The sequence below is a fragment of the Chlamydomonas reinhardtii genome, chromosome 1 (assembly GCF_000002595.2).
Source record: "Chlamydomonas reinhardtii strain CC-503 cw92 mt+ chromosome 1, whole genome shotgun sequence".
Lineage (NCBI taxonomy): Eukaryota > Viridiplantae > Chlorophyta > Chlorophyceae > Chlamydomonadales > Chlamydomonadaceae > Chlamydomonas > Chlamydomonas reinhardtii.
The window spans coordinates 1,040,542-1,051,539 of NC_057004.1; the positions used below are offsets into that span (position 1 = coordinate 1,040,542).

The following is a 10,998-nucleotide window of genomic DNA, read 5'->3' on the forward strand; positions in this document are numbered from 1 at the left end:
AGGGGCACGCCATGGCTGGTACTGAGCATCCGGCGTACTGCCAAACAAGGTTGTCCTGTTGCAGCGTGCCAAATGCGGCTGCAGTTGCCCCCAGCCTACGTTTCGGCTCAGGCACAGCAAAATATTCCGCCGCACGCCATGCGCCATTGTTACAGCGTGCGAAGTGAGGTTGCTGTTGCCCTCAGCCCACGTTCCGGCTCCGGCACAGCAAAATATTCCGCCGCACGCCATGCGCCATTGTTACAGCGTGCTGGGTGAGGTTGCTGTTGCCACCAGCCTACGTTTCGGCTCCGGCACAGCAAAATATTCCGCCGCACGCCATGCGCCATTGTTACAGCGTGCGGGGTGAGGTTGCTGTTGCCCCCAGCCCACGTTCCGGCTCCGGCACAGCAAAATATCCCGCCGCACGCCATGCGCCATTGTTACAGCGTGCTGGGTGAGGTTGCTGTTGCCACCAGCCTACGTTTCGGCTCCGGCACAGCAAAATATTCCGCCGCACGGGATGTGCCATTGTTACAGCGTGCTGGGTGAGGTTGCTGTTGCCACCAGCCTACGTTTCGGCTCCGGCACAGCAAAATATTCCGCCGCACGCCATGCGCCATTGTTACAGCGTGCTGGGTGAGGTTGCTGTTGCCACCAGCCTACGTTTCGGCTCCGGCACAGCAAAATATCCCGCCGCACGCCATGCGCCATTGTTACAGCGTGCTGGGTGAGGTTGCTGTTGCCACCAGCCTACGTTCCGGCTCCGGCACAGCAAAATATTCCGCCGCACGCCATGCGCCATTGTTACAGCGTGCTGGGTGAGGTTGCTGTTGCCACCAGCCTATGTTTCGGCTCCGGCACAGCAAAATATTCCGCCGCACGCCATGCGCCATTGTTACAGCGTGCTGGGTGAGGTTGCTGTTGCCACCAGCCTACGTTTCGGCTCCGGCACAGCAAAATATTCCGCCGCACGGGATGTGCCATTGTTACAGCGTGCGGGGTGAGGTTGCTGTTGCCAAGTTAACACTACCGGCTCCATGGCTCCATGGCAAATCGTGGCCCATCCCCACGCCAAACCCCAGCGCCCTCACCCATGCTCATCATGCTCACTCACCCACGGCATGACTCCCCTGGTAGAAGGCTGACCTATCGTGGTACCCACGCCCCCATGGTACCAGCAGGACACGGCCGTAGATTATCCTGGGGAACCTCAGTCACCCTTGCCTTGGGCCCGGACAAGTGACAGAAACCCCCCAAAATGTCTTCTGCGATTCTCAGAAAGACCTCTCAAATCTGAAGCGTTCTCACAGATTTTTGGCCACAGGAATCTGTAATTTCTTCCGCCGGAGGCTATTTTGGGTAAATTTCTGTCGAAAAGAAGGAAGATACGAGCACTGACTGCCCGCCCCCTAACTCCCAGGCAGGCTAGGACAGGGGGGTTCCCGGGCAGGCTGATGGGGCCTGATGGGGCATAGTCACATCATTATTGCCAATAAGCCGTTGCTCTGCCATTCTGTCGTCCTCGGCCCCAATCATTGAAGTGTGGAGGATGGAAGCTGTTCATCAAGGAGCCGGGCGTTGCTGATCGGGTTAATCAATCGTTGGCCCGCAGAGTCCCAGCCAGACTGCGTGGCAAACACAATTGCGATCCGTGCTCAAGGTAACTGCTTAAAATGGCCCCTGCTTCAGCAAAGTTTAGTGTCATGCCCATGTAATAGACACACGATGCCGCTTAGGTTAGGGGATTTTGACGGGGAAGCCCAGGAGCGCCAAACAGATGACGGAATCGCAGCGTTCTGTCGACACCTTGGCGAGCTTTGTGACTTGCTGAACGCCCCGTACGATGATGTAAATGCGCTTGCACACCTGGCAAGGGCTGGGGAGCTGCAGGTGCGAGGGAGAAGTTTACAGTCGCGCTCTACCTTGAAGCCAAATGCCATGAAGTATTTCATATCTGCAGGGTACCAACGTAAATCTGCTGCTCCACAATGCCTTCTATCATTGGCTGGGCGAGCGCGTGCAGCTGTCCGTCGCGGAGTCCAGGGACGTCGCCCCGGAAACGATTGCGGCTCATGCTCGGGAAGCAGCTTTAGCTCAAATCCAGTCTGGAGAGTATGTCTCACAGTTCGTCACCGCCGTGGCTGCCCATGCAACGCAGAATGTCGATGGCGTACAGGTAAATACGCATGCAAGGCATAAACGCAGATACAAATGCTCCAAAACCTCATACGCTGACTGCAGGGCCCAGTAGCCCCTACAAAGCAGTCGCTGTTCGACCTGCCGGGGCACTTCGAGCTGCTGGGGCCGGACGAGGTGGACGGCCTGCTCAAGGACCTGGTGCGTGGGCTGAGCGGACCCTTGGCAAGGAAAGGATGCAGGAGAGGGTGCATACAGCATTTTTGCTGGCGGCGTTGGGATTGGGGCACGCGCACCATGGGTGTGGGGGCCTGGGCGTCGTCAGGCTTGACCATGGGCGCACAAGGGGGCTCCAGACTCCGTCGTGACGCTTCCAGCCTCGTGCTCCCCATTGAGACCTGTCAACCTCCCCGCATGCCCTGCTACCCTAATAGGCCTCCAGCGACTGCCCCGTGGGCGCGCTTGAGAAGCTGGTGGCTGACCCGCACCTGCTGGAGGACCTGTGCTTCGGACCCACCTGGCCGCAGCTGTGCGACTCGCTTGGCCGCCTGGTGTGCCTGCTGCCGCCGTCCGGGGGGACTCAGGCAGCGGTGACAGGGGCAGGACACCACCAGCACGGGCATACGCGCGCGGCGGCTGCGGTAGGTGGTGGGGCGGGCCGGGCTGCGGCGAGTGTGCCGGAGATGCCCAAGCAGCAGCAGCTGCTGCTGCAGGCGCTTAACGAGGTGCGTTCTACAGGAGAGCCGGGATGGAAGAGTGGGTATGGAGTTAGGGAACAGAAACAGATTTGGGCTTTGTTGCTGGAGAGCTAGATGCTTTCACGTAAGCATGGCTGCCACAACTCTGGGCGCCTCAAAACCCATTTTGACAAACGGCGTCCCCACGCGCCCGCGGTTCTCCTCCTGCGCCACTCGCAGGTTGTGTCGGCGGTGGCCGCCAGCTCTCCGCCCCACGCGGCTGAGCTGCTGGACGGACTGGCGCCCTACCTCACAGCCCTGGCACTGAGGCTGTCGCTGCCCCTGCCGGGGGCGGGGACGGGGCATGCGACACCTGTGGCCCCTGACCAGCTGCAAACGCGAGTGCAAGCTGGGATGGCAGGGCCTGGGGCAGGGGCTGGCGATGGCGGACCTGGAGGGGTCGCGGTGGTGGGCACGGGTGCGGTCGGGCTGCTGGTGGCGGTGACGGCGCGGGACGCGTTTGCGGTGGAGATCGTGCGACTGGCGCAGCAGCTGGTGGTGAGTGGCGGCTGGCCGGGGACGCGAGAAGATTGTGGGCGTAGACCATTCCGGGACCCAAAGAAAAGCCGAAGACCGGAACTCAAGCCAGCCCAGCCCGTTAAGCGGGAGGAGGTGTGGCTGGTGGGGGCCACGTGAGCGCACCGCTAGGAGGAGACACATAAGTCATCATTGTCGTACTGTGGGGGCCACCCGGAAACCCGCAATGTGCCTGTGAACGCATCCGGTAGGTTTTGCGGGGTTGTCAACTAACAAACACAAACTCAACTCCCATGCAGGTGGGCCTGAGCCAGGAGTTCCACACGCTGCCGCACAGCTGCGCCGCGCTGGCTGCCAGAGCTGTGTGCGACGTGGTGCGCGCGGGACTGGCGCGAGGCGCACCCGCGCCGCCGCCACCCGCCGGGGCCGTGACTGCGGCCTCTGGGGGAGGCGGGCCCGGTGGTGGTGGGCTGGCGGATTTGGATCTAGAGCTGTCGGCTCTGGATCTGCTTGTACTGCTGGATCCAGAGCTGCGCTGGTGGCAGCGGCTGTGCAGCAGCACACATGCCACGCAGCGCATGGCCGACGCGGCTGCGGCGACGCAGCTGGCGGCGGCGCTGGAGGCGGCCCTGGCGGCGTGGGCTTACGCCACCGCTGCCGCTGCCGCGGCGGCGGGGCACCACAGCGATGGCGGCTTGGCGGTGGCGGTGGCGGCGGCCGGCGTGCGGTCGCCGAGCCACTTGGTGGCGTGTGCGGCCCTGCTGGGGGGACTGGTCCGCGCCAACAACCCCGCACTGCTTGCCTGCGAGCAGCCCGCCGGCAGCAGGCGTGTGGTGGGCGCACTGCCGGCAGTGGTGGCCGCGCCGGCTCCCGCGCCTGCGCCTCATGTGGCCAACGGCCACAGTGGCGTTGGCACCGGTGGGCTGAGCAGCGCAGGCGTTGAGGGCCTCCCCGTTGCCATGGCCGCGGCTCTACCTCAGGGCGCGGGGGCTGCGGCGGCGGGCGCGACGGGTCCGGCCTCAGGCGCTCAGGCAGCTGCGGCGCTGCCGGAGTACAGCGAGGTGCCGCAGTACACGCCGGCGCAGGTGGCGGAGCAGCGCCAGCGCCTGACGCGGCTGCTGGGTGCGCTGTGCGGCGTCGCCTGCGCACTGGCGGACCGGCCCGGGCTGCTGCGGCCGGGCGGAGCTGGCCATGATAGCGGCACTGGCGGCGCGAGGGGCAGCGTGTTCGTGACCCTGGCGGCGGACGTGCTGGCGGCGGCGGCGGAGCTGGGGGTGCTGACGTGGCACCAGCCGATGGCGCCGGGGGCTCACGGAGGGACAAGTGCCGCAGTCGCAGGGGCTGCTGGTGGCAACGGCGGCGCCGGTGGTGGTGCGCTGGCGGCTCTGCTGCAGGCCATGATGCGCGCCGCCTCAGTCACAGCGGCGGCGGCGGCGGCCGCTGGGGCGGCTGGGAACGGCGGCGCTGGCACGGGCGGCCGCACCCGTGCGGCGGCGGCAGCGGAGGCGGACGCTTGGCTGGAGGCGGCGACGTGTGTGCTGGAGGCGGTGGCGGAGCATGCAGAGTTGGGCGCTGCCTCCTCGCCAACTGCCTTGCCACCGCCTGCGCTTTCGGTATCAGATGCGCTGAGCGGACTGCTGCGGCACATTGCTGGTCGCGTGCGTGGCTGCGCCGGTGGGGGTGGAGGCGGTGGGGCCGCCGGCACGAACAGCGCCGCCGCGTCCGCAGCCGCTGCTACGGCAGCGCCGGCTTGGTCCCGTGCGGTGGTGCGGCTGGCGGTGGCTGCGGCGCCGCAGTCTCCGCTGGTGGCCGCGGCCCTGACTGACCTGGCAGAGCCGCTTTGCGCGCTGCTCACGGCCCGCAGCGCCAGGCGCACCGCGTCCGCCGCCAAGGCGGCCGCTGCAGCTACAGCGGCACAGGCCGCAGGCAAGGCAGCTGCTGTCGCGGCGGCGCCCGCGGCCGCGGCCCCCGCGCTGGCTGCGTCAGGCTCGTCTGGAGATGCAGCTGCGGGTCTGGCGGCCTCGCTGTCCCTGCTAGACATCCTGAGTGGCGGCAGCAGCAGCAAGTCCGTCACGGCTGCGTGCCCTGGCACCGCCGCTACTGCAGCGGGCCGGGGCGAGGTAGGTACGGCACCGCCTCCGCCGCCTCCGCCGCCGCTGCAGGCAGTGGAGCTGGACGCGATGGAGGAGCTGGCGGCGGCGCTGGTGCTGTCTTACTGCAGGGGGGGAGCGGCAGCAATAGCCGAACCGGTGGCGGCAGTGCAGCCATCCGGCGTACTCAGCAATGCTGGCGACGGCGGTGGCAGCAGTGGCACCATTGCGGGTTTGACTGCCGGTGCTGGTGCTGGTGCTTGTGCTGCTCCATGTGCGCCTCAGCCAGTGGCGGCACTGCCGCAGCAGCTGCAACGGCCCGCACTGCTCACCTGCGCCGCCCGCAGCCTGTGCCGGCGCTACGACACCGCGGGGCTGGTGTACGCAGTGCCGCCGTCTGGCTCAGTGGAGGAGGAGCTGCGCGAGGGCGGGGCGGGCAGTGAGGCGGAGGAGCCGGAGGTGCCGGCGGCGGAGGCGCACCCGGGTGGCGGTCTGCTGAGCATTCGCGGGGGCTCGGGTGTGGCCTGCGCGGCAACGGCCGCCCAGCGGCGGGCGGTGGCGGCGGCGGGCGGCCTGGCGCGCAGCTGCCCGGCGGGCCAGCAGGCGCTGCTGGCGGAAGGTGCGTGGTTGGCTTAGGCTTGCAACGGGGGAGGGTGCTACCGCGTTACCCTGCAGAGAGAGTACCATAAAGCACCAGTCGTCACTTGACGTTACTCACATTTCTACCACCCATCCGGTGACCCATAGATGCCGTGCTCAGTCTTTTCTGACCCCCCCCTTCTTGACACACCGTTCGCATGAGTGCCTACCCCCTCGCCCCCCTGCTTGCGCCCCATGCGGCCCCCGGACACACACAGGCTTCGCTCGGCGGCTGCTTCGTGACGTGGCGGCCACACTGCACGAGGGCGAGTACACCTCCCCGCTGTGCGAACCGCTCGCCTACGCCGACCCCCTGGCCGGACTGGCCGCGGCGCTGGCAGAGCTGATGGCCTGGCCAGGACTGCTGGCGGTGCTACAGCCGGTGCAGGCGCAGCCGGACGCTGTAGCAGCAGCGGCCGGAGCGGGGGCACCGGCGGCTGCAGGGGCAGGGGTTGGAGCAGGGAGCGGGGCGCGGCAGCGGCTGGCGCAGGAGACTGCCGACCGGGCGCGAGCTGAGGTGCTGGTGCTGCTGCAGGTGCGGGTGTGAGGCAAGCGTGCCAGCTCCTGTGCTTGTCCTTATCCTACCTACGGTACTCATGAAAAGGCGGCGGGGTGGCGCCTAGGCCTTTCACTGTGCTCGGAGCCGGCGCCCAATGTGCACCCATCATTGTTGCTTCGTCTCCCCGTCCGCGCAGGAGCTGGTCACGTGGCTGGATCCCTGCTGCGACGACAGCCGCGGTGTGGCGCCGCAGGTGGGCGGCTGCGATGGGGTTAGGAGGGACCGCGGAAGGGCACTGGCAGCTTCAGGAGCTTGCTTAAGCGGCACTCTGCTCGGGTACACCCATGCGCCTGGTATCAAACGCACCGCCGCCGCCCCATTGGGTGCATTTGATTATACATTTGACGAACTCGCGAGTTATTTGCGGGTCCTGGGTGCATGGCGACACACCGTAATGACCCACGCTTTTGCTGCCGCATGTGCGCAGGACGCCGCCGCGGTGTCTCTAGCGGCCTTCAGGTCCCTGGTGGAGCACGACCCGGGTGCAGCAGCCGCGCTGGATGCAGACACCAACATCAGGTAGGTCCATGCGTGCATGCTTGCATCACGGGATCATAGAGGTTGTAGAAGATGTCTTGTGAAATGAGGGTGGGGGCTGCAGCGCTGTCAGGCTCAATCTCATGCCTCATGCCGTGGCGCGCACCTCCTGTGCTGGTGCGCCAAACCCCACACGCCACACACACCGTCACCCACACGCAGGTGGTACCTGTGCAACCTCACGGGGGACGACGCGCCGCCCGCCGCCCCGCCCGCCGAGTGCGTTGCCCCCCAGTCCGATATGCTGCTGGACCTGGCGAGGCGGCTGCTGGCGGCGCTGCCACCTCTGGCAGCCGCGGCGGCGCCGGGCGCAGCGCCCGCATGAATCAGGGCAGGCAATTGCAAGGCAGGCAGCGGGTTGTCAACGACTGCGAACTAAAGACCCGCTAGGTACGCAGTGGCAAGCGTAAGTTGTCGTTGGTTCAGGCGGACATGGAAGTCGTTGTTTGTCCCGCAGTGCTGTACTAGAAGTATACGGTAAGATGGTAGGTGTTAGCGTGCGGCGCGGGTATGCTGGGTGGTTCTGATGTGCGGGCGACAGGATGCCTGCCCAGATTGCGCATGTCCTGTGGTGTTCAGATGGCCAGGCAGTAGCAGACGCCTGCGCCGGCAGGTTCTTGGCTCGTAGCGTGCGACTGGTTGGCTGGAATGCTTGCGTGATGTTTGCCTGTGTTTGCTGGTGTAGTGACGGGTTGTTGGGTTGTCGGTGGGTAACGCGCGATTGCATTGATTACAAGAGGGACCTGCTGACGCAGTTCACGAGCCAATGACGAGGCGAGGTCCTTTCAGGGTACCCAGGCTGAAGCATGGCGGTGCACGAGGGGTCAGTGCGTAGTTGTTGGACCGGGGCCTCTTGAGAATTGAGCTGCATGGCATTCGGGGGATTGTTGTTGATTGTGCACCACCGAGAGAGACCGCGCGCGCAGGATTCCGAGTCAGAGACAGGCGTTGGCGCTGACCAGGACGATGACAAGAAAAGGTGGCTCTCCCTCGCAAGGGAAAAGTGGGCTGTGCCGCCACGCCACGTCCTCCGTCTGAGGCCGAAGGTTCCGATACTAGCCTCATCTCCCGGACATAGCCGGGGTCGGTTTGTACAGGCACCGCCCGCCATATGTGCCCAGTCGCGCCCAGCTATCAAGCACTAGTGCAGCAGGCAGCAGGCCAACCAGACAGCAAGGAAAACCTCTCAACACCCTTGCCGCTGCAGCTGACTGCCCGCTACGCCATCCTCGTCAGCACAGGTCGCTAACCAGACAACACCGGCAGGTCTCAACCTGCGCGCCGGCGCCGCTTTGAAGGCGGCGCCGCGCTGTCCTCCTCCACGTGGCCTTGCCTGCCCCCTCTGCTCCGAACATGCGCGCCGCCACTGCCGCTGGGCCCAGGGCCGCCCGTGCCGCCGCCACCACCGGGCCCAACGCCGTGGCCGCTGCTGTTGCCGCCGGTAGGCGCGGTGCCACCGCCGCCGCCACCGCCGTCTCCAGGCCCTGCACCGCCGCCACCGCCACCGCCACCGCCACCGCCGCCGCCAGGCCCTGCACCGCCACCGCCGCCAGCAGGTCGCAGGGCTGCAGGCCGCGGTTTGCCAAGCAGCATCTCCATCAGCGCGTGCCGCATGAAGGGGAAAGTTTGAAGTTGGCAACTCTTCCTTTGTGGAATCCGCGTGACAGGGCTGCTTTCCTTGCGACCTCGCGACCTCGCGAAAGTCAAGATGTCCATGGACTCGCGAGGTCGCTTCTCGCTCCAGCCGAGTTTTCCCTGCCGCCTATTTTTCTACAATAGGGAATAGCAATTTATAATACGTGGCGCTCGCGGTTTGCACCAGTTTGGCACTTTTTGTCAACGCAGGCAGGCAGGCAGGCAGGCAGGCAGGCAGGCACGGACAGGGGCAATCCTGGGGGGCTTCGCCCCCCCTGGATCGCTTCGCTCAGGGGGCTCAGCCCAAAAATATGAGTTTGGACATCTCGGTGTTAAAGAGAATTGGCTGAACGCCTGATCAATGTGGTGTTGCTCAACTCACGGGCACTGAACTGTTACAAGGATGACAGGGCCGTGAATGCCCATGATGTGGATGGATGAGCCCATCAGCTAGGGGGTGCACCTTCCAGGGGCAGGCACTTGGCCCTACAACTATGGTGGCTCAACCCTACCTCCAGCTCTCTAGACTGGTATCACTGCTTTAGAATGAGCAAGCACAGCCAGGACATAATGAGCATCAGTAGCATCAGTCAGTCCTGTACGCAACAGATCCATTCACCTCATTACAATGAAGCACTCCTTTGCAACAACTTGCGAATTGCTCACAGCAACCAGTTGCCACAAAATGACAAAGTCTTTGCAACCGCTACCTCTCCTTTCCTCTCCTCTCCTCCCCGAGACCCCTCTCCAGGCGCTTCATGTCAGTCACCAGGTCTTCTTGCTCCCACACATCACAGTCGTTCACCCATCACGTGTCCCAGCCATCCTGCCCCCACACCTGGTCGATGGCCATCATGCCCACCTCTACCCGCCCCCAGCCCCGAGGCACCTTGGCCACACATGCCCGCATCACCACTGGGTTGCCCGCCTCCCGCGCCTCGCCGCTCTCAGCGTCCACCTGGTACTTGAACAGCTCCACCTCGCACACGCCGCAGGACCCGTGCAGGCAGCCGGTGGGGATGTCGGCCTTGCAGCGGGATGCCACCTGCGACACCGGGCGGAAAAGCCGTGGAATAGGCGGAAGGGGACGAGGCTGGTGAGGCGCGACAAAACCATGACCCTGAATTGGCAATCATGTGGATGTGAGACCGTGTGGATGTGCGGCAAGTTAACCGCTGGCTTTTCCAGCGGGACCAACAAACGAGCGCTGCACCCGGCTGCTTGCTGGTGTGGCCGAACATGTTGGACACAGCCATCTTGGCCACATGTTCCCGTGCCTGCCCTACTGCACTGCAACTGCACTGCACTGCACTGCACTGCACTGCACTGCACTGCACTGCACTGCACTGCACTGCACTGCACTGCACTGCACTGCACTACTGCACTGCACTGCACTGCACTGCACTGCACTGCACTGCACTGCACTGCACTGCACTGCACTGCACTGCACGCACTGCACCGCACTCACGTCCATGAAGTCCTCGCCCGGCCGCGCCGTGGTGGAGGTGCCCTCCTGCCTGTGTGGCATGGTGGGCAGGGCAGGGCGAGCCGGCAGTCGGTAAGCAAGAGGTAGGTGATGGTCAGAGGGTGGGCGTGGTGTGCGGGGAGGTTGTACGCCGGAGCAGCACACAACATTTTCATGGGCTGTGGTCGCGTCGCGCCGGACCCCAAGCGCAGACCTTCCCCCGTTCTGCTAGGGCGTAGTTGTATTATATCTAAACAATGCGCCGTCATTGCGGCCCTGTTGGCTAGCGGCGGCGCAACCACACGCGGCGGCTGAGCAGGCACTGCCAGGCACTGCCGTTGCATCCAACGCGCAGTGGGAAGCCTTGATACCCTTCTGCACTTCCAATTGCAAGCTCCGGAAGGGATACATACCTAAAGTACACGGTCACCACGTCCGCAGGCTTGGGAGTGGAGGTAACTGCCGCCGCGGCCCCTGACGCGGTCGCCGCGGGCGCTGGCCCTGCGTCGCTGGCGGAGGCGACTACCATGGCTGACCTTCTCCCGCCGCTGGGGCGCGACGTCACCGCGCGAGGTAGCGTCAAACGCGGCCCTGTTAAGTGAATGCTACTAGCTAGCGACATCGCAACACCTGGAGGTGCGCTGGAAGGAAAATGTTGATGGAAGCGGTCGGTCGCAAGTTTGTCAGTATCAAATTTATGACTGTGAATGCGTATTGTGTTAATTATCACAAGTTATAATG

The 10,998-nt window shown here is 64.7% G+C and overlaps 2 protein-coding genes across 2 annotated transcripts; one reads left to right on the forward strand and one right to left on the reverse strand.

Moving 5' to 3' along the window:
- The first annotated feature begins 1,244 nt into the window (after nt 1–1,244).
- Nucleotides 1,245–8,256, forward strand: CHLRE_01g006050v5 (uncharacterized protein). Its single transcript, XM_001702067.2, has 10 exons — nt 1,245–1,872; nt 1,943–2,158; nt 2,224–2,319; nt 2,553–2,843; nt 3,036–3,353; nt 3,632–6,041; nt 6,280–6,596; nt 6,757–6,813; nt 7,048–7,139; nt 7,320–8,256. Exons 1-10 carry the CDS (start codon nt 1,708–1,710, stop codon nt 7,480–7,482), a joined length of 4,125 nt encoding a protein of 1,374 aa, XP_001702119.1. The 5' UTR covers nt 1,245–1,707; the 3' UTR covers nt 7,483–8,256.
- A 919-nt stretch (nt 8,257–9,175) lies between these two features.
- Nucleotides 9,176–10,944, reverse strand: CHLRE_01g006100v5 (uncharacterized protein). The gene is made up of 3 exons (XM_001702046.2): nt 10,671–10,944; nt 10,261–10,309; nt 9,176–9,837 (listed from the first exon to the last, which is right to left on the reverse strand). The coding sequence occupies exons 1-3, from the start codon at nt 10,784–10,786 to the stop codon at nt 9,601–9,603; spliced, it is 402 nt and encodes a 133-aa protein (XP_001702098.1). The 5' UTR covers nt 10,787–10,944; the 3' UTR covers nt 9,176–9,600.
- Nucleotides 10,945–10,998: the final 54 nt, after the last annotated feature.

What these genes read in the sequence shown, in the direction of transcription:
- CHLRE_01g006100v5 (XM_001702046.2), bottom strand. Translation starts at nt 10,786, where the DNA reads ATGGTAGTCGCCTCCGCCAGCGACGCAGGGCCAGCGCCCGCGGCGACC. An exon ending in GTGGTGACCGTGTACTTTAG is followed by an intron (nt 10,310 to 10,670) that starts GTATGTATCCCT and finishes CATGCCACACAG; the next exon opens with GCAGGAGGGCACCTCCACCA. An exon ending in CGGGCGAGGACTTCATGGAC is followed by an intron (nt 9,838 to 10,260) that starts GTGAGTGCGGTG and finishes CCGGTGTCGCAG; the next exon opens with GTGGCATCCCGCTGCAAGGC.
- CHLRE_01g006050v5 (XM_001702067.2), top strand. Translation starts at nt 1,708, where the DNA reads ATGCCGCTTAGGTTAGGGGATTTTGACGGGGAAGCCCAGGAGCGCCAA. An exon ending in TGCTGCAGGCGCTTAACGAG is followed by an intron (nt 2,844 to 3,035) that starts GTGCGTTCTACA and finishes CGCCACTCGCAG; the next exon opens with GTTGTGTCGGCGGTGGCCGC. An exon ending in AGGTGCTGGTGCTGCTGCAG is followed by an intron (nt 6,597 to 6,756) that starts GTGCGGGTGTGA and finishes CCGTCCGCGCAG; the next exon opens with GAGCTGGTCACGTGGCTGGA.